The sequence below is a fragment of the Aethalodelphis obliquidens genome, unplaced genomic scaffold, assembly GCF_003676395.1.
Source record: "Aethalodelphis obliquidens isolate GAN/ISIS:26980383/991018 unplaced genomic scaffold, ASM367639v1 scaffold13, whole genome shotgun sequence".
NCBI classification, from domain to species: Eukaryota; Metazoa; Chordata; class Mammalia; order Artiodactyla; family Delphinidae; genus Aethalodelphis; species Aethalodelphis obliquidens.
In genome coordinates, this window is record NW_020837957.1 from 4,567,410 (window position 1) to 4,595,160 (window position 27,751).

The following is a 27,751-nucleotide window of genomic DNA, read 5'->3' on the forward strand; positions in this document are numbered from 1 at the left end:
GGCATTTTGGTTTTGTAGGATTATCACCCCCTTGTGATCGTAAGCCTCATGAGAGGAAGGGCCATGTTTGTTTTCTGACTATCCTCTCAGAAGAGTGACCCACTCATTTCCTTATCTCTGATTATACCTCCATTACAACCAAGGGATAGTCTAAAATATGCACAGTTGACCCTTAAACACAGATTTGAGCTGTGTTGGGTCCTCTTATACGTGGGTATCTTTTTCCAATAAATATAGTGCCTGTATTTCCATTTTACAGGGGGGAAGGTTAGTGTTTGATTGGAGATCACAATATGGGGAATCAAAAGAATTAGGGTTTGAGTCCTGATTCTATCCAAACTCTCAGCTTCCGGCCCTTGGGTGAGTCATTTACTAGTCCCTTTGTTTTGGAGGCAGAAATAGCAGTACTTGGATTTTCGACTGCACAGGATTGGGGTAGGCACCCCTAACACTCCCACGATGCAAGGGTCAACTGTACTTTATTCAGAATCCTATTCAAACAGCCTTTTCTACACCATGCCGCCTCTTTCCATCCCACTTATCCAAATGCAGCCATATTTCAAGATTTCCCCTCTTGCTTTGGCCACTACTTTCGTCATACATATTGTGCTAAATAAACAGCTGAACTGCCCATCTGTAAAACAAGCATGACACCCACAGTGCCAGTATCACAGGCGTTATACAATCACACATGGGAAATTTTTTTTATCCCCAGAAAGTACTAGATAAAGACCTAGTAGTAGTACAGGTCTATAATCCCCTACCCAAAATCCCCACAGCCAGAAGTTTTCAGATTTTAGGGAGGTAATATATCTGTTCTATAAAAGATCCATGGCAGGGTATAGAACCTATGGTAAAAACACTTATGTCCACAATAAAATGTATTCGTATTCATACAAATTTCAGGTCAAATACTGCTGCCAAATGAGTTTGCCAACAAACTCAAGAAAAAACTTGGTTTTCAGAGCAATGTGAATTTCAGAACTACAAGCTTGTAGTAGCCTTCAAATTTGGTAGTGGTCACTTGGCAGTTGATTCCAATTTCCTTTACTTTGTTATGTAACTGGCAAAGAGGAAGGTAAACAGGAAGCCGAAAGTAAAATAGCAGGGTGTGCTTTGCTAGGTACGGCAGCCACAACAGAACCCTGTACACTGGTCCTTCCGCAGAGCCAAGAAGCAGCCTGTACATGAAGCAGCAAGTGGGTGAGAGGAACCTGCCAGAGCCCAGATGTAGCCCTTCTGGAACCTCCCACTCAGTCCTCTGATTTTATAGAAGGGAAAACCTAAGGCCCAAAATGGAGAAATCACTTGTCCAAAGTTCAACAGCCTTAGACTGAGCTTCTTAGACAAGATCAGATCCCTCTGTCTCTTTCTTTCACGACACTTAATAGTTATATAAGTAGGTATGCGTGGCTAGGGCCATGGGCTCAACCCTTGGCCAATCAGTCCCTATGGCCAGGGAAGTGGATACTATTAGCCATCCTTTAGCCAACTCATAAGGTGGGAGCTGCTTTTGGATTCATTTGGCTAGGACAGTTGGGGAAGAGCCATTCCCTCAAAAGGAGCATGTGCCGATCACAGACGAAGGGTCATCAGGCAGCTAAAACAAGCCTATTGCAAATAATACATGTACCATTATTGAGTGATTGCCATTACATGCACTGGGCTAAACACTCATAAACCAATCTCAAAACGATATTTCCCCCAACTTACAAATGGGGAAACTAAGCCACCTTGAGAAGTTGAAAGACTTAACCTTTCCAATCATTGGGATTTTGTTCACTTTGTATTTTTCCAGGTTGGATCTTTGCGTTCAGGGAAGATGTGTGTTCTGGGGTAAAAAGCAGATGTTGCTTGCAAACAACATTTTCTCCTAGCCTGTTTCCCACAAGTCAGTTTTGGAAAGGAGAAAGTCCGCAAATTGAAAAGATGGTCAGTAGGCTCTGGGAAAAGCTGGAATGCAAATCTCGTTGAGTAAGACATCAAAGGAACGGCTGCATGGGGTGTAGGACAGGCTGCACTCAACGCACTGGAACTTCCAGGAGTAAAAAAAATCACTGTGCCGAAGTCTGGAATCTGTGGTGCCACCTGCCTTCAAAGGACACCTTAGAGTTAGTCATTAAGATGAGTTCAGCAGTGACCATGAGGGACTGAAGACAAGAATGTCCCCCTTCTATATTCTAGGCACCAGGTGACTCTCCCTTCAATCTTGTCTAACCTTAGAGAAGGACTGAGATTGAATATCCTGCCAAGTGGCAAGATGGGGACTCATGTAATTTGATTTAAAAGAATAATTTGACATTTCCTCCACATGCAGACATTACACTGTACTGCAGCTCCAAGAACTCAGAGCAAAAGGTAGGCCTTACAGGAAGGCAAATTTATATTCTGTACAGCAAAGAATTTCTCACAATTACCACTGTCCAACAATGGGACCTCCTGTGCCTGTTTCCTCACCTCTAAAATAAAGTTAATAATGGGACTTATATTAAAGGACAGTTTAGAGGATTCGAATGTACTTATATGTAAGATGCCAAGAAGAAATGCCTCCCTAGCATGTAGCAAATGCTCAATAAACTTATTTTTACTGTGGGTAGTGGATGTACTCTGTTCCATGGCTACACTTCAAATTTACCTTTTTGGAAAACACTTGGAAACCTAAGATAAATACTTAACAATGTTCATGTTTGGTCTCCTGAAGACATTAGATTTCAGCCAAAAAAAAAAAAATTCACCACAGTTTTACTTATAAACAAAAAATAGAAACAGATCTCATCATCACCTATTAATCCTACCTCCTAAAATAACTCAAATCCTGTTTCTCTGCCGTGCTTTCACAACCGCGTTAGGACCCCATCATTTCTCAGCAGGACTGTGCGTCCTTCTCTAGCTGATGTACTTACCTGTACAGTCCCACCCTTCTTTGACCACCACCTGACAGTAAGCTGCACAGCAACCTCAGCGACCTTGTTACTGTGCAAATCTCATCTACAGCAGTTCCTTGAGTTAGGCACACTGGTAGCCAGTGGGCCAAACCTGGCTGGCAGATTTGTTTTAATTCGAATGCCTTTAAGCAGGTAGGTACCACAAGCCCTACCACTCACTGTCGTATGTACTGATTGCATTCTTTCAGATTCACACTTCTTTCCTGCCTGGGCCCTGTAAGATTTGAATTTGTCAGTCTACAGTATACAATCCAAATACTGCAGCTGGCATAATCTTTCGGAAATGAAGAAGAGGCTATGTTTCTGCCTTGCTGTGCTCAAAAAATGTAGCTGTTAATTGGCTACTCTTTGTCTGGATGTATTCAATTCAGGAAATACTGTGTCCCTACAACGTTACCCAGCACTCTTCTACGTGCTGTGCCGGGGACACAAGAGCAAACAAAACAGACCAACATCTCTGCCTTCATTAAGCTTAAATTTGATGAGAGGAGACAAGTGCTGTGGAGATAAAGCATGGAAGGGGAAGGGAGTATGGTGGGGTACCATTTCAGATCCGCTGGCCAAGGAAGGCCCACAGAGATGGGGGCATATGCTCTAAAGAATTGGGGGGAGGGGTGGAATGCATTCCAGACAGAAACAGATACGGTGGCCCTGGAATGCTGGAGGCCTGTCCCTCCAATAGCTTCTCAGTTGAATCCTAGTTGTCCCTCAAGAATCAGCTCAAAGGCAGTTTCTCCCAAGAAATTTTTCCTACCATTCCCAGGTAGAATGGCATTCTTCCTCCCATAGATTCTTACATATAGCTCAGATAATTTCATGATTCTGTCATCATGTGTAGATATTGGCCTCAAAAATATCCACTGAAAAAAATAAGTTACCTGAAGGATAAGCAGACACGATGAGGCGCTCTGGTGAAACTCTCCTACTGCATTCTCCTAACGCAGGGATGTTATCTGGAATTCTTTGGAAAAAAGGTTTTGGAATCAAAGTCCAGATTTCAGTTTATCAGCTGAGGGACAAATCCCTCAGTCTTGTGTAAGCCACCATTTGTACATTGTCCCATGAAAACGCATGATAGAGGCCTAACTCTGTAACAGCATATAGTAGGCATAAATAAGTAAATCATAGTGCTTTTCTCCTTCCTGGAAAGCAAATTGCTTTCCACCATAGATTCCCCCAGTGGTAGCTATGGCCACAAGAGGGCACCATCAGCGTAACTGAAAAGCATGGCTGCTTTGCCTACTCAGGCTCCACCAGCCACCAGCTCCTGCCAGCTTTAAGTCCACTGTGTGTGAACTCTGAATGAAGAATGCCAACTGACAGGCATATGGTGGTGATGAGCTTGGTACCACCAAGTATATTACAAGCAGACGAGGAGAAACAAGTATCCAGTGCCGTGGGGAAGAGCAAAGGCTGATCAGGATTGGAATGTGGGTTCCACAACCACAGTGCACAGCTGTACCTCCCTCAGCTTCACCTGTAAAACAAGGTCGTGCCAGGCCTCTGCTACAGGCTGTGCGCTGGCCTCAGTGAGCTCAGTCTTGCTCGATGGATGGATGAACAAACAGATGTGATGAGAGCTTCAGGGAAGAAGTCCTGGGGGCATGTGGTCACTGCTCACCTGCTGTGGATACACAAAGTCCCCAGCTCTGCGCTCTGCCCCTCTCGGCAGTGCTTCTTCCGTGCTGCTCCCCAATAACCGAGGGCCCTGTGTACGGAAGCCAAGCGAGACGATAAACCAGCAAGGGGCTGTGTGAAAGAGCATGTATCTCACAAATCAGAAAGAAAAAAACTCTAAGATGATGTTTAAAAGTTGATTAAAACACATGCCTTAAAGGACAGTCTCTTCAACAACTGGTGCCAGAAAAGCTGGATATTCACATGGAAAAAAAAAAAAAAGCTGGATCCTTACCTTGACCCATACACAAAAACTAACTAAAAACAGATCCAAGACTTAAAATTATAAAACTTAGAAGAAAACGTAGACGAAAGGCTTCATGACAATGGATTTGGCAATTATCTCTTGGATATGATACCAAAAGCATAGTCAACAAAAGTAAAAATAGACAGATTGTACTACGTCAAAATTTAAAACTACATCAAGGACACCAGTCAACAAGAATCAAAAGGCAACCTCCAGAATGGGAGAAAATATTTGTAGATAATATATTTGATAAGGGGTTAAAATTCAGGATATTTATGAAGAAATGCCTAAAATTCAAGAACAAAAAAATCCAATTGAAAAAAATGGACTTGAATAGACATTTCTCCAAAGAAAGTATATTAAGTGGTCAACGAATATATGAAAAAATGCTCATTAATCATTAGGAAAATACAAGTCACAGTAACATATCACCTCACACCCAGTAGGATGGCTACCATCAATAAAACAGAAAATAACAAGTGTTGAAATTGGAACCCTTGTGCACTACTGGTGGAAATGTAAAATAGCACAGCCACAATGGAAAACAGTATGGCAACTCCCCAAAAAATTAAAAATAGAATTATTATATGACCTAGCAACTCCAAAAAGAATCGAAAGCATATTCGCACACCCACTCCTATAGATTTTGTGTCCCCTCCCCCTCCCCCAATTTATATGTTGAAACCCCAATCCCCAATAAGATGGTATTTGGAGATGGGGCCTTTGGGAGGTAATTAGGTCATGAAGGTGGAGACACTCAGGATTAGAGCCCTTATCAGAAAAATCAAGACAGCGTGCTTCCTCTCTGCTCTCCACCACGTGAGGATATGAGAAGATGGACACCTGCAAACCAGGAGGTGGGCTCTTACCAGATGCCAGATCTGCTGGCATTTTGACCTTGGACATCCCAGCCTCAGAACTGTGAGAAAAAAAAATGTCTGTTGTTTACCCAGTCTGTGGCAACTTGTTAGAGCAACCCAAAGTGACAGCTTGGCTTGTTTGGCAGTATTATTCAGAATAGCCACAAGGTGGAAGAAACCAAAGTGTCCGTCAGTGGATGAACGGATAAATAAAAGCTGGTATATACATATAATGGAAAATTATTCAGCCTCAAAAAAGAAATTCTGACACGTGCTACAACACGGATGAACCTCAAGGACATTAAGTGAAATAAGACAATCACAAAATGACAAATAGTGTATGATTTCACTCATACGAGTTATCTAGAGTAGTCAAATTCAGAGAGACAGAAAGTAGAATGGTAGCTGCCAGGGACTAGGGGGAAGGGGAAAATGGGGAGCTCTTTAATGGTTATGGATTTCAGTTTTACAAGATGAAAAAGTTCTGGAGACTGATTGCACAACAATGTGAATATACATTATACGACTGAATTGTACACTTCAAAAGTATTAGGATAGTAAATTTTATGTTTTACCACTTTTTTTTTTTTAATGCCTTAATATACTTCTACCTCTGCTGAGTGTGCCAGTACCAAAAAATGCTTCCTGATGAGCATGTTTTATTTGGGGGTTATTTCCTAATAAAGCTACTCAGAGTCTTAAACACGATGAAGCAGATGAAATATTTTAAAAGCAAAGAGGTTATCAGCATTTTTTTTCCTTTCAGCTTACCACAAGTACACCAAAGACACTGGATATTTAGTCATATGTGCTATTCATGCAAAGCATTGAATGGTTATAAAAGAAAAACTGCCCCTGGGTCTTCTTCTCAATGCTCTACTCACAATATTTCTGGTCACCAAATGTGTGTGTTTTTCCCTACCAAGCCAGTCTGCTACACAGGTTGTAACAGGAACTGTAATTCAGTTCCGACACTATGTACCCGGAGTTAGCATCAGATCCTGCAGGCTAAGGGCTCAGTCTCACAAGACTGTTCCCCAACCCATTTCCAACACAAATTACAAATCCAGATTGTTACCTGTGCTTCTGAACAAACAGCTATATATCACACCCTCTCCTCACATTGGATTAATTTGTTAAGAGTAGCTCACAGAACTCAGAAAAACAGTTTACTTACTAAACTACCAGTTTATTACAAAAGGATACAAATCAGGAACAGCAGATGGAAGAGATGCAGAGGGCAAGTACATGGAAGGGTGCCGAGATTCCATGCCCTCTCCAGAAGCATCATCATCCCAGCACTTATGCATGTTCGATAATCTGGAAGCTGTCCAGATCTCAAAGTTCATGGATTTTTATATAGGCTTCATTATGTTGACAAGATTGACTAAATCACTGGCCATTAGTGATTGATTTAACCTCCTGCCCCTCTCCCCTCCACTTGGAGGGGGCGGGTGTGTGGAGGTTGAAAGTTCCAATATAAATCATTCAGTTGGTTCCCCGGGCAACCAGCTCCCAGCCTTAGGGAGTTTCCAAAAGTCACCTCATTAACATAAACTCAGGTATGGTTGAAAGATGCTAAGGAAAGACACCCATTTCACTGTTATGGCTCTGGAGCTATTTCAGGAACTGGAAACGATACTAAATACTGTAACAAAAGATGTTCCTATAGCTCTTATAGAAAATTACAAGGGGGCTTCCCTGGTGGCGCAGTGGTTGAGAGTCCGCCTGCCGATGCAGGGGACATGGGTTCGTGCCCCGGTCTGGGAGGATCCCACATGCCGCGGAGCGGCTGGGCCCATGAGCCATGGCCGCTAAGCCTGCGCGTCTGGAGCCTGTGCTCCGCAACAGGAGAGGCCATAACAGTGAGAGGCCCGTTTACCACAAAAAAAAAAAAAAAAAAAAAAAAAATTAGAAGGGTTTTAGGAGCTGTGTGCCAGGAACAGGGACAAAGACCAAATGTATATTTCTTATTATAAATCATAATATCACAATGGCAAACAGTATTTTCTCTATTACTGGGTCTCAGTTAACTAACTTGGATGCCATCCTCTTAAATTCAGGCATACTTATGGCTCTTGACCGTCTTTATAGGCACTTAGAAAGAAATTTTAATACATGTGTTGAAGAAAAAGTATTTATTTGACACCTTTACAAAAATATTTAGGCACATAATTTTCATATTATGTCACCTGATTTACATATCTCAATCCTCGGTACCTTTTAAAAACACTAAAATGGTCATTTGGTAAATAGAATCTGTATTGAAAAAATACTGTGATAGGCTAACATTTGTAGACAAACTCAGTTGATTATCAGCATGAGAAAGAAACATTTATGAACAAAATAATCTCTAAAAACATTTTTGTGAGACAAAAAAATCTAACCAGTAGATTTCTTTTTAAAAAGTATTTTCAAAAAAGCAAGCTTAAAAAAAAACCCACCATAGAATACCTCCTCATACCATGATGAAGTGGCACCCTAACAGTAAGAACTAGAAGGTAGGTTTAGAAAACAGCAATGGTGCCAGAGGTTCACAAACACCAACTGATAAAAGCCTGGACACAGAGACAGCATGAAGTTGATGCATTTAATTCGGAGAAGGGAAGAAGGAATGTCTGACCTATACAGGAGCTACCTTAAGGTGACACACTGGGAAAGTTTTAACGGAATCACCATTCTGAAGTCTAATTATCTTCCTCTCAGGTAGAAAATAATTTTTCTTTCTTTTTTTTTTTTTAATTTACCAAAATACGAAAGTAATTTTATTTTTTTTTAAACAGATGGATTCACCTGCATCACACAATATCCACAATTATATCCAGTAGGTATTTAATAAAAGACGGCCGTGAGCAGAAACCATTCTTTAACCGTGAGCAGAAACTGTTCTTTGAAACTAAGCATTCTAGAGGCAACAAAGTATAGGGTCACATTTTAAAAGAAATACACTGCCCAGCCTCTAGCATTTTAAGGAGCACAAATTAAGAATCTTAATCTTTGCCTATAGTCTTACCATGAAATAATGACAATAACAACATGTGCTGAGTGCCTAATATGTAGGAGGCGTTGTGCTGAGTACTTTGCATCTGTTATCTCATTTATTCTGAGTATCTTTTTTCCCCTCAGGGAGGGAAAAATCAATTACAGCCTCATTCACAAGGAGGACCAGTAGTACACAGCTGTAGCTCTGAGGAAGCAAGAATGCACGCACGAGAGGGAGGAGGGACCCAGGCTAGTCACAGAAGTCTAATGGCCTGGCACGCATCTCAGAGCTGGGGGACTAGTAGGAGTTATAACTCCTCTTAGATTAAAAAAGTGCTTCATTCAGCGCAGTGGGTGGGACACCCCTGATCAGCGGTGCTGACAACTGTGCAGGCAGCTTTTACTCATAAATCACGGACTCCTTTCATCTGCTTCTTTCTCTCAATCGGGTTCTGGCTAAAGAATTACACATTCCTTGAGAACAAGAACCCTGCCCTCTTCACCTCAGGTGCCCCAGAGCTTAGCATAATGCCTGGAATAAAACAGTCAATCTTTGCTCACTGAATGACACCATAATAATGAAAGCAAAGGCAGGCCCTCCCCAAATCCTGGGTTCCTTCCCAAACCAGTCAAAAGTGAAATTATTATTATCTATTATTATTATTATCTATTATTCTTTCCACGAAGATCCTACATCAGCGTTACTGATGTGAACTTACCATGCATTCCTGATACACTAGGACTACAAACAACAAACCTGCAAGCATACTTTTCTTTCTTAACCTACGTGCAAGTTGGATCCTACAAATGACTGACTCATACAGCCAACTGCCATATAAGGGTATTAAAAATCACCTGACATGTTTGCAATGTGTACCCTGGCCAACCAGGGTTATTCAAATCAATCTGGCACTGCCTGAAAAACAGACTGGCCAAAGACAACATCACTGTCACTGACTCAAGAAGAGGAGCCACTAGTCACTAATGTGTTTTCAAAATTCTCACCACAGCTCATCTGTCTCAAAGGGCAAATTTAAGCATTTAACTCTATACTGTCTCTCTTTCTTCCAAGAGGTAGTTAACAGGTCAAAGAACTTTTGCCTCATAAGATGCTGGAATGCCAGGTAAATCTCTTTGTGTGTGCCATAACCAAGCCTGCACGTAATTGAAAACAAACTTCAAAACTGGTTGGCCAGTCTATTCAATCTCCAACTTCTCCAGGCTTCTTTCTCTTATCTTGAAATGTTGGTGGCAGTTGAAGGGGGCATCCAGCAATCAACATGGACAGAGCAGAAGCTGTAAACTACTCTACTGCTTCTAAGCATCCAGAAAGTTCAGCATAGGCCAGGAGCCCTGAGGTCATGTGCATCTAGTGAAGTTATAACTATTCATGATTTCCTCAAATAAACCTGGAGAGATGACAGATCTTCAAGGGAACCTGATCCCCAAGAAGCAGTGCAACCCCTGGTGGGGTTTTAGTCCAACACCTCTAAATGCACACGAAGTATTTCTAACATCAAAGTTCCCTCCTCCGTGTGGCTGACAGAAGAAGGAACAGAACTGCTAAAATTAGCTCCCACAACTTCCCACTGTCCCCAGTGGCAAAACCAGGCAGTGGCAGCAACATTCACAGCCAGAAGTGCATGTCGACCGAGGCCAGCCCGGAAGTGAGACAGAAGCTCAGGCATGTAGACTGACCCATCATTCTCCCTGATTCACAAAGCCTATTCCTCTCTGACTCCAAATTCAATCAACAGATTGCCTCCCTGACAGAGCTCAAGCTAGCTTAGCTGGCAGCCCCGTTTCCTCACTCCCTCAGAGGAGGAGGGAGGTTATCATTGGCAGCATGGTTCAGTGGAAAAAACAGGAATTGTGACTTACTAGCAAGTCACCTAACTTTCTCTGAGGCTTGTTTTCTTATCAATAAAACAGGGACAACAAGATATCTTGTACAAGATAATATCCTATTCTCCCACTTGAATTTTCTCAGCTCACATAATACTGGAAAAAAGTGAGCCTTAGGACCCCTTACCTGGAGCTTATAACTTAGGAGTTGGCCATGAGGCTAATTCTAGGGACCCAGCACCACCGGCCAGGCTTCGATAAAGACAAAATAAGGGAAAGATATGAAAGTGAAATGACCTCAATATAATACTTTTTCAAAAATAAAAAGAAATCAAAACCTTCCAGGTCCCCTGTTGAGGCCCCAAAATACTAACTGTTTAGGTCAACAAAGGCCAGTAGATTGCAAACCTAATGAAATGGAAGCCAGAGTGTACACCAACACAAAGGTACCCAGCCTCTTACACAATGATTGCACAGCTGGCCTGAGCAAACACTCATCTCCAAAGTCAATGGATGTCTCTAAAGCCAAGTCACACTACTGTGTTCGAGTTAACACCTGACCCACCCAAAGAGGCAATTTAGGCATGCCCATCCACAGCTGCTCTCCAGGATGCAGCGCTGGTCTTGAGAGAAGCGGGCATGCCCATCAAGTGACCAAGGGAGGTGGGATGTAGGTGGGAGCGTCCAAAGGAAATAGGTATGCTCGTGCCACTCAAGTGGAAAGGAAGATGATGGTTCTAACACTGACACTGCTAGAGACAGTCCAAGCCTCAACAATGGAGAAACATCTAACCAGCCTTTCTCCTCAAACCATACTCTCAAAAATATAAGATGTAGACATATTGATTCAAGGATGAGTAAAAAGAGTAGCAACCAAACCCAGAGGTGGGAAGCATGGGGAAACATGATGGTCCCCTTCCCTGCATGCCATTCTTACTCAGAGAAGAAAGGCTGAGTTGCACAGTTTACAATTGCAGCTTTTCACATACATGTGACATACACTGTAGCATGTGGTTTCGCATCGCTGTGGGGCTGCAGACAGGTGCTTCCAACCCTGCTTACAGATCTGCAGTTTCTGAGAGCTGAAAAAATTTCCATGACTTGTTCATAGTCACAACGTCTTCTAAATAAATCAACAGAGCTAAGTTCTCTGTCTAACCCCCGGTCACTATAGCAGGAGTGAGAGCAAGGCAACTACCTCCAAAACATCCCTTTACCCCCAAGCACTTAGCACAATGCCTGGCACATAACTACATACTCAGTACATTTTAGTTGAATGAATGAATCAGAGACAGACGAATAAATGAGGAAAAGGCCTACTTCCTCCGTCCCTTCATTATCCTCATCCTACACAACAAAGAGGGAATAGAGTATTTTCAAGGAAAGCACTCTGTTCATCCCATGAGTTCTTAGGGAAGCCAGTGTGGAAACCAATACACTTCAAAGCCGCACACATTTCTTTAGCGCCAAAGATGTCATCTTTGGCAAAAGGAGTGATGACATCCTTATGAAGAAAATGCAATTGTTAAGAAAGAAAATTCAAAGAAGAGAAACTTGAGCTCCTTGGCTGCATTTCCAGCAGAAGGAAGGCTCAAGTGCCTCCAGACGCGGCAACGATGTGAATGCTGAGGCTCCAGGTGAAGCACTTCATATCCGCAGCTCTCAGGGACACCTGGATATCAAACTATGGAATAAAATATTTTCAAAACATTGATGTTTCACTGTTGGCACAGAAGAAAAATAAATTAAAAAGCCCAGTACATTTTCCAGTCTGATATAAATTAATTCAAATGGCATATTTAAAAGAGTCAATTATAAGTCTCTCATAAAATTTTAAAAGGCAGCAATCAATCCTCAGATTGTACAAGTGCAAAGGAATGGTATTTTCTCCATAATCAAGACACCTCAGAATCTGTATAAGAACTGCCAGTGTTCCGAGCTGATCAAAAACTCGGGCCTATGTAGCTGATGCAATCCTCTGGTCATACTGCTCCTTTCCCCTTAATGTCCAGCTTGTTACTGGCCTCTGACTGTTTGCTCAGCTGCTCTTCAGAGAAAGTGATGTAGGAATACACCAGGCTCCCAGCAATGCTGCAAAATAGAAAACCACCATCAGAGAAGAAGGAAGGAATGGCAAATGTAAGGGAGACTGGTGTGAGCACTGGAGCTACCTTTACAAATCAACAGCACAGAAAACTAAAACATATAGCATTTTCATCTACCAAACTAGAGACATTTCCCTCATCATGATATTATCCACTGCTGTTGATGCTTTGGGAAAATGAATGTTTGCACATAGTTGCCAGCAGGAGTGCCAATTTTATATAGCCTTTCTGCACGACAATTTGTTGAAATAAAAACCCTTAGAATTCGGCTTATCCTTTGACCTAGCAATCCATTTCATGGATGAATTGTATACATCTTCACAGACTTATTGACAAAGTATTTACCACAAAATCTATAATTGCAGAAAATTAGCTAAAGGATAAATGTCCCACAACAGGGAATTATATAAATTCATACAATAGAATACTATGCATCCATTTAAATGATATAAAATAAAAACTGGCAATGACAGTATTTTGTAATCTTACAAAATATTAAGTATTGTCCAACCCCATTTTATTTAAATGAACATGCATATGTATATTAATATGCATCATAATAGGAAAATGTCTGAAAGGAACACAACAAGTATTAACAATGGTTACATCTGGGGGCTTCCCTGGTGGTGCAGTGGTTAAGAATCCGCCTGCCCATGCAGGGGACACAGGTTTTAGCCCTGGTACAGGAAGATCCCACACACGCGGAGCAACTAAGCCTGTGCTCTAGAGCCCGCAAGCCACAAATACTGAGCCCAAGTGCCACAACTACTGCAGCCCGTGCGCCTAGAGCCTGTGCTCCACAATGAGAAGTCACCGCAATGAGAAGCCCGCGCACTGCAACGAGGAGTAGCCCATGCTCTCCGCAACTAGAGAAAGCCCGCGCACAGCAACAAAGACCCAAAGCACCGCAAAATAAACAAATAAAATAAATAAATTTATTTTTAAAAAATGGTTACATCTGGACGGTAAGGTTATAGGTGATTTCTACATGTATTTTCTGCATTTTCAAAAATAATCATTCAAGACAAAAGAAATATTATTTTTAGTAAGAGTAAAAAGCATCCCAATAAGTAAGTAAACATGCAGACCCTGGGGAGATTTCACAGAGTTGGTTTCTCTCCCACTAGAATCAAGGTCACAGTGGAGAGAACCTGTCATCTGAGCCCTCAGACTCTGAGCTGGTTGCTGCTAGCCCTCACACTTGTCTACCACACCTAACGGCAGGAGGGTTCATTCTTCTGCGACAGTGATTATTCTTGTCTACTCTCACCTGGACTACATAGCCTCCTGCCCCAATCACTAAACTGAAAGCAAGCTGGAGAAGCTCCAAGAGCCGACATGCTAACCTGCCCTGACCAGCTCTGCCACCAAGCCTGCCGCCTGTGACTCCCTAGGGTCTCCAGCTGGCAGCCTAGCCTACACTCTTGCAGATGTCTCCATCCTGGATTTGGCCCCCACCTTCTACCTGACCACCTGATCCATAAACTTGCTGCTTATTTGAAATTAGTTCTATTCTCCTCTGGACTTTGGCATCCCGGTCCCAGGAGGGTAAAAGCTGCATAGCTCCTGCAAATAAGGAAGCCAGATCAGGCATTCAGGGTACTAAATAATCAAATTGTGACCATTTATTGAAGTCTACTACATGCCAGGCATTTTACATACATCTCCTGCCACTATAATATCCCTTCAAGGTGCTCATTTTAGGGATGAAGAAACTGAGTCCCAGAAGTCATAGGTTACCTTGCTCAGGGTCACAAAGCATCTTAATGATGGACCAGAATAAAACCCAAGTCTGTCTGATTTTCTCCACTGAATCGGCTTCCTCCCTATAGCCCCTGCTCCACTTGATAGTGCAGGTACCTGGCTTTATATTGTTCCCATCAGCCTATGAATTTCCCAAGGCTTTACTCTTAGCTCTACAGAGTGCCTTACACAGGCCTGGCACTTTGTAGCAGCACAATTAAATAACTGCTGAATTGAATATCTGCTATGGCCCCATTCAAAGAAAGGAGCCTCATGAACCCATCCCTGGGCCAGGGTTCACAGAGCCTTCATCTTTTCCTTCATCTGGTTGCTTTCTTCCATTTCTTTTTTTTTCTTCTTCTTCTTTTTTCCTTTCAGAATTTGATCCGACTCTTCTGGAAACTTTTCTTATTTATCTAATGCATCAAGTAGATGATTTCCTTGGTAGCTGGGCTAGGACCCAAGGAGACAGACAGCTTACCATAGCCTTCCTGATCAAAGCTAAAACTTCTTTGAGGTTCACATGTACATCTACATGATAGTCAACTTCCCTTTGCTTCCAACCCCACAAAAAAGTAGAAGGAATGCTCTTTCTTACTTTCATCCTATCCTCCTCTAGATCCCCTCTCCTATGACAACCTAAAACATAACAATGCTCTCTTTTATTTCTCCTGTCAAGACAATCTATTATGTTCATGTTAAGCCGATTTCACCTAAATAGAAATAATGGAGCAATGTAGGATAGAAGAAGACAAAGAATGCCCTGGAATTCACTCTGGACTTCCTCCTTATGGCGATCCTGGGACCCTATATCCCTAGCGTAGTTAGTGTGACAAAAAACATGGACTCTGGAGTTAGGTGTTGGTTCAAATCTTGAATGTAACTGCTAGCTCTGTGCCCCTGGGCAAATCTGTTAATTTCTCTTGAGATTCTAGTTCTGTACTAAAAAGATAAGAATAATACTATCTACCTAGACTTGTTTGAAGAATAAATGAGATAACACGTATAAAGAACCAGGTCCTAATCCTGGCACACAGAGTAAGCAATCAGGAAATATTTATTCCCTCCTCCCCACTTCCATGTAAGCTCCAATACTCACAGGCTAGAGGCGAGATGCATTGTTAACAAAAGGTACAGTGGTATGATAAGGTATAATAAGAAGATTCCTGATGCAAGAAAAGGGCATCTTGTTACCACAGAGTTGTTTAAATAACCAGAGCAAAACCAAAACACAGAAACCATTATTCTTAACTCTGGAGATTAAAGAGTACAGACTGTTCGGGTTATCACAAGTTCCAACATGAGGCAATAATAAAAGGCTTTCATCTCATCTTTATTCCTGACCTGATCATTATCAAACGTTTACATCTTCAGAAATGGCCTTTCCTGAATCACCTGAAAAGAAGTAAATATTCATCGACAAAGACACCATGTGCCAAAAAGCAGGGATGAGTTAATGCTGTGGGAAGAATATAAATTGCTTCCTAGAAGCTTTGGGAATGTGGGGAAGCTGGAAGGAGGAGATGAGGAGGACTAAGAAAAGAAAGGGAAAAAACCCAATTTGGGGGGGAAAGGCCTATATCTAAATTTTTATACATCACTATCAAGTGATTCTGAATCAAAATCTGCTTCTTCAAAAAACTTCTCATTAATCTACTGGCTCTACAAATATTCACATTAAAGTTGACCTCTGATACTTTGGAATTGGTATTTATATATTCGACAATCCTAAACACTGATTTTTTAAAATCTTAAGCAATTCTCCATCTGCCTAATATTCAGATCATAGTAGTACCAATTGTTAATTCACTGAGACCTGCTGTGGCAGACACAGCCAGGAAAGAAACAGAAGAAAGAGACAAAGCAAGAGTGTCCTGCAGACAGGGGTCTAGCTAGAATGCCACAAGCCTGGCTGGCAAGTGCCACTTCACCTGCTCTGATCCACTCCTGATCTTCCAAAGATCAGGCAAGTACAACCTACCTCTCCGAGACCTACGCAGCCATGGACATGTTTACCAGCCTCATACGATTAGAAATCCATGCTACAAACATATACTAAAAACGCCCCTCCATGTAGCAGCTCCATGGTCGCAGACAAGAGTCTGAAGGAACAGGCTGTCTCCATCTCCCCCTGCAGCTGACCTGTCTGTTCACCGGTGTAGCCAGGTAGCTCTGCCTCTTAGATTAGACCCTGCCTTCCATATTCCATGTGTAAAATATGTCAACCAATATCAAGACCTATGAACTAAGACAGTTGACTTTTACTGCGATTTCCTAATACACACAATTTCTGCCAAATAATTGAGGCAGGGCCTCTGAGTACATTCCTCCTACAGTGACCAGGGACACCCCATCTTCACTCCACACGCAGCAGCTGCTGGGGACCCTTTTCTCATCTTTCTCACCAGGCACATAAAGCAGAGCTATGCTGCCTCTTCATCTATCTTCCAGAGCTCCTATCTGAACAAAGGGAAACAGAGAGGTGACACAGGGTTGACTAGAAAGCATTTAACTGTGGACTCTGTGACATTTGCAAAATTCTATAATGTGGGGCAAGTTACTCTCAGAACCTCTCAGAACCTTAGTTTCCTCATCTGTGAAATGGTGATTAGACTACCACCCTTACAGGATTGATGTGAGAATTAAATTATATAATTTATTTATATAACAATGTTATATATAATTATATGTTAAACCATATAACTAAACTATAGACTTAATAGGACAACAGATCATTTTCAAAAGGTTAATCAGCATACAGTAGACATCCAATAGGGGTAAGAGTCAAAATGCTAAGGCATACCAGGGACTAATACTGCCAAACGCAAAAAGAAGAAAGGGGTTTTGGCAGTTGTCGCTTCTCCCCCATCTCTGTGGCTGCACACCAATTTATTCATCCAGAAAGTCAAGGAGTCCTAAGTATAGTAAAACCTTCCTGGTTTTGTCATCCCAATTAGGCCTTAATTGTATTATGAGTAAGCAAGACTTGACCTAACCTCTACCATCTGTAGTGTATTAGTAACTCTCAGAGTATTTTCCTAGCTGGGTATTCATCCTTCCCATTATGAGACATTCAAGGCACTCTGCACTCGGGCACCAACCTACTTCTCTAGCACAGTCAGCCCTCGGTACCTGCGGATGTAGAACCCACAGATACAGAGGGCTGACCACGGGACTTGAGCATCTGCAGATTTCGGCATCCACGGCAGGTCCTGGAACCAATCCCGCGGAAATACCGAGGGAGGCCTGTTTCACCCTTGTGAAATACGTCTTGCTCTAGCTGTACTGGAGTTCCTACCAGCACCTCCCCAGCCTCCACCCAACATCTGCCTTTCCAGCCCCACACTTCTGCTCACGCAGTACTGCATGGCTGGAATACTCACCCTTCTCTTTCTCACCTCTCCAAATCCTACCCACTGGTCAAGTCCTGGCCTAAGTATCCTTTCCACTATGAAATCTCCCAAGCAACTCTGTGTGATTTTAGTTCCTGAGACTACCACAACCTTTATTACTGGTGCCAGTCTGGATAGATACTTTGTGACCTTTGAGTGATGACAGCTGTTGAAAGCTCTTTTGAGGGAATGTATTAAAAGGGCCTCGGCATTGCTATTATTAATGCCATATAAATGCCTAATGTTATTATAAATGCTATGTGATTCCTATATAAATGAAAGCCATTACTATTAATATAAACATTTCACACTTCCCCTCCTTTGGTCTCATCACAGTAGCCAGGGTGGTCCTATTAAAATTAAATCAGATCATGTCACTCCTCTATTCAAAATCCTCCAACTCTCTTCCTATCTCTTAAAAGTTGTCCCTAGGGGCCTTCTCTGGTGGCGCAGTGGTTGAGAGTCCGCCTGCCGATGCAGGGGACACGGGTTCGTGCCCCGGTCCGGGAAGATCCCGCGTGCCGCTGGAGCGGCTGGACCCGTGAGCCATGGCCGCTGAGCCTGCGCGTCCAGAGCCTGTGCTCCGCAACGGGAGAGGCCACCACTGTAACAATGAGAGGCCCGCGTACTGCAAAAAAAAAAAAAAAATTGTCCCTAATCTGCCCCCACCCCATTACCTCTAAGGCCCCATCTCATTTCAGGCACTCCACTCCCACCTGCCACACTGGCCTCCTTGCTGGTTCTTGAACACACCAGGCACACTCCCACTTCAGGACCTTTCCACTTGCTCTTCCCTCAAGAAATCAGTATGGCATCTTTGATACTAATCTCAACTCGGGGCTGAGTCCAAACTACTCAAGCATTTCCATCATTTTCTCCCCTACTTCTATTCCTTTTTCTTTTCTGCCTCTTAAAACACCTTAAAATGTGGGTAGAGGACTCCCATCAGAACTTTTAAAAAGATAATATATTTTATGTGTTTCCTACACCTGGAAGAAGTTCCTTCAAATGTCATTAGTCTTCTGCAAAATAACTTTAGACCTAATGACCACATGACACAGTTTCACAGGACTTCCTCAGGGTGAATCAGAGAAGTTTAGTGGCAGAACTAGGATAGACAACTCTAGCTTAAAAACTGAGCACATGAAAACTGAGGTCATGAAAAGTGAACTATATATAAATAGCTAGCAGCAGTACCCATAACAAAACACACATTTTTGGGCTATATTCTATTTCAGTGCTTTTCTGTAAGGAATTATACTATAACCAAGGGCTAGCTAACCTCCCTACATCCTATTTAAAAGTCCAAGTTATTCTAGTGAGATGCCAGTTATTTAACTCTAAAAAGCCTGGTAACTGTTACAGCAGCAGCAACCAACTGATAATACAAAACATGTCCGCTCTCTCTCCAAATGAGAGAACTACTAAGTAAAGGGAAAGCTCATGTCCTTACTTCAGGAGAAGCCTAGAACCAGAAGAGAGTCTGCTAGGATGGAATTATTCAGGAGGAGAAGTCTGGAACTAGGAAGCAACACATCCTTTTAAGGAAACAGGCAAAGGAGTCCACAATGAACGAATTGTAGATTCAGGCGCTGGGCAGAGATAGCTAGACCAAAGTCCTCAGAACCTAACTCTGGAGCTAGACTCTGAGCTGCACCATGGCCCACCCCAAAGACTGCATAGACTCTAGTTTGGTGTCAGAAGCTACAGTAAAATGGGTTGTGTTACACAAAAGGAGGCTGACTTAAGAGTTATATAACCAGTATGAGGACATATCCTGAAGGGATATGAAAATAAATTCATTCATCTATTCACTATTTACTAGATTGCAGTTAAGAAAATGTGGAAGGCAATCAAGGATTGAATATTTACCAGCTGGGTAGTATGTGGCAAGTTTCTCAGCCCCACTATGAAATGGAATATACACAGCATCTGTCTCAGAGGGCTGTTTTTTTTTTTTTTTCCAGAGGGCTGTTTTAAAGATTAAGTATGGAGTACTTGGGGCAATGCCTAAGCATAAAAAATATTGTCTGGTATTTTGTTATTATTATTACTGGTTGGATGCCTATTATGGACCAGGAACTGATAAATACTGACACAACTATAAATAAGACAAGTGGTTTCTACCCTCAAATAGCTGAGAATCTAAGGTAACAATGGCTACATATGGTTTACTTAGGTTACACTACAACTAATCAGTCATTTACTGAATGATAATTCATTAAGGGGTGAGAACTTGGACTCTGGAGTCCAACCCATCTGGGTTAAAATCCTTTAATGACTTACTAGCTATGTGACCTTGGCAGAGCTATGAGTGAATGCACCATGTCTCTCTGGAGCACGATGCCTGGCACACAGAAACAGGCTCAATGCATGTCTTCAGAATCCATTCAACTCAAACTTTCTAAGCCTCAGCCTCCTCATTTATAAAACAGTGATAATAAAAGAACTTCAAAAGAGTGTTATGAAGAATTAGGCAATTCAACAAAGGACAGTATTTTCAACAAAAGGTACTGGAACAATTGGATATCTATATTAAAAAAACACATACACAGGAAAAAGAATCTTCATCCAGACCTCATACCACATATAAAAATTATTACAAAACAGGCTATATACCTAACTATAAAACCTAAAACTGTAAAACTTCTAGAAGAAAATATAAGAGAAAATCTTTGTGACCTTGGGTTAGGCGGAGATTTCTTAGACAGCACTGAAAGCACAACCCATAAAAGAAAAAAGAACTGGTAAATTAAACTTCATGAAAAATTTTAAATTTTGCTCTTCAAAAGAGATTAAGAAAATAAAAAGCAAGCCATGACTGAGAAAAACTACTTGCAAATCATACATCTGATAAAGGACATGTATCCACAATATACCGATATAAGGAACTCTCAAAACTCATTAAGAAAACAACTCAAGTTTTTGAAATGAGCAAAATATTTGAATAGCCATTTTACCAAAGAATACATACAGATGGCAAATAAGCACATGAAAAGATGCTCAACATCATTAATCATTAGGGAAATTAAAACCACAATGAGACACCACTACAGATCTATTAGAATGTCTAGAATTTGAAAAACAAAGACAAACTGATGATACCAAGGGCCAGGATGCGGAACAATTAGAACTCTCATACACGGCTGGGGGTTACACAAAATGGTACAGACACTTTCGAAAATAGTTTGGCAACTTCTAACAAAGTTAAATATACACTTACCATACGGCCCAGAAATTCCACTCCTAAGTATTTACCCAAGTGAAATGAAAACTTATGTTCATACACAACTTTTAAACAAATGTTTTAGCAGCTAACACAAAACACCTAAAAACTGATAACTATGCAAATAACTTTCAGTTGATGAATGCATAAACAAACTGTGATGTATCCATAATGGAATACTACTCAGCAGTAAAATGGTACAAACTACTGATACATGCACACCACAGAATCTCAAATGCAACATGGAATCTCACATGCAGTATGTTAAGCAAAAGAAGTCAGACCAAGAGCTACATAACCTTATGTATCATTATATGACATTCTGGACACCATATGGATAGAAAACAGATCTTTGTAAGGGGAGAGAGGCTCAATGCAAAGGGACATAGGGAGATTTTGGGGGGTAATACAATTATTTTATACCTTGAATATGGTGGTTACATAACTGTAATAGTTGGTTACATAACTGTATGCATTTGTCAAAACTTGCAGAACTGCACAGGAAAAGGGGGACATTTTACTGTATTTAAATCATATGTTAATTTTTTTTTTTTTTTAATGGAAGGGAAAAAAAAGAATCACAGATAAAGATAAGCTCCAGAGATTCTACAAATTCTAGCCCGGGCAGTTATGCAGATGATGGTATCATTATCTGGAGAGGATACATTACTCGGGCCAAAGCCACGGGCCAGAGCCCAACCTCTGATGAAAGTACAGAAGCGTGTTCTGTCACCACCCTTCACTATTCGTTCCCCACTTGCTCTGTTGCTTTTTTGGGCTTGGGTGAACATGCACTAATTGGTCACTGGAAAAAGGCACTTAGGGGAGTTAGAGACAGCCAGGCTCTCCACAGAGCCCTACTGAAAAAAGAAAAAAAAAAAGCCTTCATAAATCACAGTATCAAATTTGAATGGAGCCTGAGAAGCTAGCAATGCAAACCTCCTGCTTCCTGGAATTGAATCATATCAGAGGGGGCTATTTAAACTTTCCTTAAAACAGCAAAGAAACCAGGCAGGGTGAAGGGGAGCTAGATGCATCTGAGTTTAATCAGAGAATCCTTTAAGAGTACAGTTTAATTAGTGATTTCCTTCAAAGTGCAATCAGCCAAGGATGGACTGACACCATGTCCAATCAAAGTGAAATCTATTAAGTAGCCAATTTAAGTTTGGTTTTCACATTTAAAAAAGAAGTAATATTCACAACCTATGAGTCTGCTTATTAACTAGTGGAAGATAAGTCAAAAAAACCAATAAAACCATAATTTTCATTTTAAAGAGAAAAAGTGAAAGAAAAAAAGGCAACATATACTTTCCTTTACAAATGCTGTAAAGCATGTTGTAATGGAAAGAGTATTTGAAACAGAAGGTCACCTGGATTTTAATCCCAACTCTGCAAATAATTTGAACGCTGACTGGTGACTAAGTATACCACTTATTGTCCTTAATCTTATAATGAAACAGAGATTAAAGAGATACGGCATGTAGGGCTTCCCTGGTGGCGCAATGGTTGAGAGTCCGCCTGCCGATGCAGGGGACACGGGTTCGTGCCCCAGTCCGGGAAGATCCCACATGCCACAGAGTGGCTGGGCCTGTGAGCCATGGCCGCTGAGCCTGTGCGTCCGGAGCCTGTGCTCCGCAACGGGAGAGGCCACAACGGTGAGAGGCCTGCGTACCACAAAAAAAAAAAAAAGAAGAGATACGGCATGTAAAATTTATTACAATAAAATGTGAAAGCAATTAGGAATTATTAAAAATACTACAGAGGGGAAGAGTACCAATGACATCATTATCAACTAACCTTGCTAGCAAAACAGTACTGTTTAACCAGAACTATAATGCACTACTTAAACACAAAAAGAAATTCCACTGGAAGAATTTTCAAGATGTTACGTATGTTAGGCTGACATACGTTGTAACATTCCAGCATACTCAGGCACTTCAAAGTTTTTTTTAAGTAGCCTGAAACGTGAAAAAAAAACCCAAAAACCTAGTATTTCTTATAAGATACTATAAGAGATTTGAACTGCAGATATCTGAAAATGCAAAGAGCAGCTTTTATTTCATTTTGACTATCGAGTTCTCATTTAAAGGGGACAAAAAGAAAATCAAGGCATCTCTTAATCGGGTCTATAACATGTCATAATGATTCTTTAATCTAGATTTTTAGAAATGAAGGAAACTCAGGCCACATCCAAAGTCAAAACTGGTTCACCATGTTGATCCTTACAGCCTGGCCCTTCTTCACAGCTATTAATGAAAGAGACTGATATTTACTAAGCATAGATGTGAAGCGATGAATCAGGTACTTTACATTCACTGGATTATTTCATTCCAACAACTCTAAAGAGATAGGTATTTCTATCCCAAACACGTAAGAAAACTGAAGCTCAGAAAAGATAAACAACTCATTCAAAATCACACAGGTAGCAAGCATCAGAATTGTGACTCTGACCAAGATCTGAGACTCAGCTACTCATCTTCCTTCTATAATATGCAATCCTCAGGTATACTTACATACCCATCATCTCACCAACTCCTACCCCACAAATAAAAAATGATTTTTCCTCTAAAAGGCAAACAACAATAGTGGCAAATAAATGTCAGGGAAGGGGAAACAATGAATTACTAACCTATTAATAATATTAGTATGGAATATTAAATTCTCATATTGATTCATAAGAAAGGTAGAATAGGTACTATCATTTGTTTACATTTGAAGAAATAAAAGCTCAAGAGAAGTTATATACTTTCTTGCAAATTAAAAAAAAAGATACTACCATATTCTAGAAAAGAGCTTTATAGTTTCCAAAGTGTTTTTTTACCAATCCATACAGCAATATACAGCAATCCGATCAAGCAAATATTTATTAAGCAATGACCAGGATTCACTCTAGGAGCTTGGGAAACGTGAGTGAAGAATACAGGCAGAGATCCATACCTTCACAGAACTTACATTATAGCAGGGGAGATAGAAAATAGGTAATATATATAAATATAAATAGAAAAGTAGAATAAGAGGGTTTGGGAGTATCAGAAGAGGGAGAGCAGGCTGCAATTTTAAATAAGGTGGTCGGGACAGACCTCCTTGAATAGGTAACATTTGAGCAAAAATTTATAGGCATAAAGGAATTAGCCACGCAAAGTATCTGGCAGTATAATGTTCCAGGTAGAGGAAATATCCTGTCCAAGCACCTAAAGAGCGAGCATGCCCTGTATTCTAAAGAAACAGCAAGGAGGTCTGTGTAGATGAAGTGAGGTGAGGGAGAAGAGAAGCAAGAGTTGAACTTGGAGGACAAGAAGGGGATAGATCTTGTAGGGCCTTGTCAGGACTTTGGGACCTGGAAAGACATGGGGGAAGGGGAGTAAAAAGAAGAGTGACATGTTCTGACTTACCTTTTACAAGGAATATACTGTCAACTCTTGAGAACTGACTAGGGGTGGGGGATGAGTTAAACCAGTGATACAAGTACAGAAGACTAGGCAGTAATCTAGGCAAAAGATGTTGGTAGCTTAGATGATGGAAGTTATGCAGATGGTGAAAAGTGACATTCTGAAGGCAGAACTAACAGAATTTGCTAACAAACTGGATACTGGGTATAAGACGAAGAGTCAAGGATGACTCCAAGGCTTTTGAACTGAGAGGCTAGAAGGATGGAGGCTCCATCAGCTGAGATGCAGAGGCTGTGGAGGTGGAAGAGACTTTGGAGAAAATAAAGGAGTTCAGTTTTTGACATGTCAGCCAGAGATGTCAAGTGGGCTACTACATATAAAAGTCTGAGTTCAGGACAGAGGTCTCTAAAATTTGAGAATTTTAAAGCATAAAAATAGTGTTTAAAAGCATGAAATTCAAAATTCTCAAACTGAAAAAGATCTTTCATGCAAGTCACCCTCATCACTGTTGAAGATAAAGTCTAAAGAAATGCAGTGAGATGTCCAAGGTTAGACACATATAAAGCAACTCTAACAGAGCTGGTATTCTTTAGCCTGGAATTTTCTTGAGAACACTGCATTGACATCTAGCACAATAAATAAAGGATTATTCTTTGAAGGCTAAATAAAAGGGGTTCAACTTCTAGAAAAGACTCCCCAAAAACTGTGGATAAAATATGGAACCACTGTCTCCCTTTTCTTAAAAAGCATTATTGAAAGACGTGAAATGTATAGTTTAAAGACAGCCTCTTCAATAAGTGGTGCTGGGAAAACTGGACAGCTACATGTAAAAGAATGAAATTAGAACACTCCCTAACACCATACACAAAAATAAACTCAAAATGGATTAAAGACCTAAATGTAAGACTAGACACTATAAAACTCTTAGAGGAAAACACAGGAAAAACACTCTTTGACATAAACCACAGCAAGACCTTTTTTGACCCACCTCCTAGAGTAATGAAAATAAAAACAAAAATAAACAAATGGAACCTAATGAAACTTCAAAGCTTTTGCACAGCAAAGGAAACCATAAACAAGATGAAAAGACAACCCTCAGAGTGGGAGAAAATATTTGCAAATGAAACAACAGACAAAGGATTAATCTCCAAAATATACAAACAGCTCATGCAGCTCAATATCAAGAAAACAAACAAGCCAATCAAAATAATGGGTGGAAGCCCTAATAGACATTTCACCGAAGAAGACATACAGATGGCCAAGAGGCACATGAAAAGATGTTCAACATCACTAATTATTAGAGAAATGCAAATCAAAACTACAATGAGGTATCACCTCACACCAGTCAGAATGGCCATCATCAAAAAATCTACAAACAATAAATGCTGGAGAGGGTGTGGAGAAAAGGGAACCCTCTTGCATTGTTGGTGGGAATGTAAATTGACATAGCCACTATGGAGACCAGTATGGAGATTCCTTAAAAAGCTAAAAATAGAACTGCTATGTAACCCAGCAATCCCACTACTAGGCATATACCCTGAGAAAACCATAATTCAAAAGGACACATGTACCCCAATGTTCACTGCAGCACTATTTACAATAGCCAGTTCATGGAAACAACCTAAATGTCCAATGACAGATGAATGGATAAAGAAGATGTGGTACATATATACAATGGAATATTACTCAGCCATAAAAAGGAACGAAACTGGGTCATTTGTAGAGATGTGGATGGTCCTAGAGTCTGTCATACAGAGTGAAGTAAGTCAGAAAGAGAAAAACAAATATTGTATATTAACGCATATATGCAGAATCTAGAAAAATGGTACAGATGAACCTATTTTCAGGGCAGGAATAGAGACGTAGAGAAGGGACATGTGGACACAATGGGGCGGGGGTGGGGGGAAAGGAAGGGTGGGACAAACTGGGAGATTAGGATTGACATATAAACACTACCGTAGGTAATAGCTAGTGGGAACATGCTATAAAGCACAGGAAGCTCAGCTTGGTGCTCTGTGACGACCTAGATGGGGTGGGGTGGGAGGGAGGGGATATACGTATACATATAGCTGATTCATTTCACTGTACAGCAGAAACTAACACAACATTGTAAAGCAATTATACTCCAATAAAAAATTTTTTTAGTAAAAAAAAATATATATAGTACATTGCAGGCACTCCATAAATGTTTGTCTAATAATAAATGAACAAATTTTCTGTGAAACAGTCTAAGCTTACTGTGACTATTTGAAATCCAAATCCACTCATCAAAGTGGTTACAGTTAAATATTTTTACTTACCTGATATTTAAGCCAATGAAGTTTGTCCATGTGAAAATGTAATCTCCACCAAAGACCATTCCGATATAAGTTATTAATATATTCTAAAAAGAAAAATGGCAATATACTGTTTCATAGGTTTAACTGAACTTTTTCAATATTCATATAAACTCATCCATACAAAGACCCAAACATATATCCTTAAAATACGAAAACAAATAAACAGAAAATAACAAAAACCCAACAACCCTAAAATGAGTGTAGTATGAGCATGAACATTAACTAATTAAAAAACAATGACATCAGTCTCTTCCCAGTCTCTCTCTGAAAGCTAAATGCTTTCACCGATACTGAAGAATACTAAAAAGATTATCAAACTTTCCCTGCCCTGTGGCACGCGCTGACATTATCAATCTAGATAGAAAAGCACTGCTATTACTAGGGGCAGAAAACACCAAGTCACGTTTAGCAATCTCAGAGAAGAGTGCTTTTTTCCTCCTGTAGAGGTAGCAGTTGACTTGCCAGGGGAGAGTGAAGAAGGAAAATCTGCTTACATGCAAGCATCTTTCCCTCTTTCTTGAAAAGGAAAAAAGGGATGGTGGGGAATTTACCAACTCAAAGACTGTTTCTAGAGCAATCTTCCTTGGCACCTTAAAAAACCACAGGGGAAGTCATCTCAAAGTAGCGTACCTAAAATCACCTCTCCCAACTCCCTTAAACTCCCAGATGTAAACATCTTCTGCTTATCTCACTCCCTTTTTGGCTTGTGAGATCTTAGTTCTTAGACCAGGGATAGAACTGGGCCCCGGGCAGTGAAAGCGTCTGGCTCCCTTTTAATTATCTTCAGACCGTAAAGGTGATATAAAGTTTTCCAGGGCTTCCCTGGTGGCGCAGTGGTTGAGAGTCCGCCTGCTGATGCAGGGGACACGGGTTCGTGCCCCGGTCTGGGAAGATCCCACATACCGTGGAGCGGCTGGGCCCGTGAGCCATGGCTGCTGAGCCTGCGCGTCCGGAGCCTGTGCTCCGAACGGGAGAGGCCACAACAGTAAGAGGCCGCGTAC

At 41.0% G+C, this 27,751-nt stretch overlaps 1 protein-coding gene across 2 annotated transcripts in view; it reads right to left on the reverse strand.

The window, feature by feature from the left end:
* Window positions 1-7,852: 7,852 nt before the first annotated feature.
* Window positions 7,853-27,751, reverse strand: part of SLC35D1 (solute carrier family 35 member D1) — a 54,647-nt gene continuing 34,748 nt past the window's right edge. For both annotated transcript variants that reach the window (XM_027114019.1, XM_027114020.1), the window contains 2 exons: window positions 26,712-26,794; window positions 7,853-12,647 (listed from right to left, as the gene is read on the reverse strand). In XM_027114019.1, the coding sequence (XP_026969820.1) occupies window positions 12,539-12,647; window positions 26,712-26,794 (192 nt within the window). In that variant the 3' untranslated portion in view covers window positions 7,853-12,538. The remainder of the gene's footprint in view (window positions 12,648-26,711; window positions 26,795-27,751) is intronic.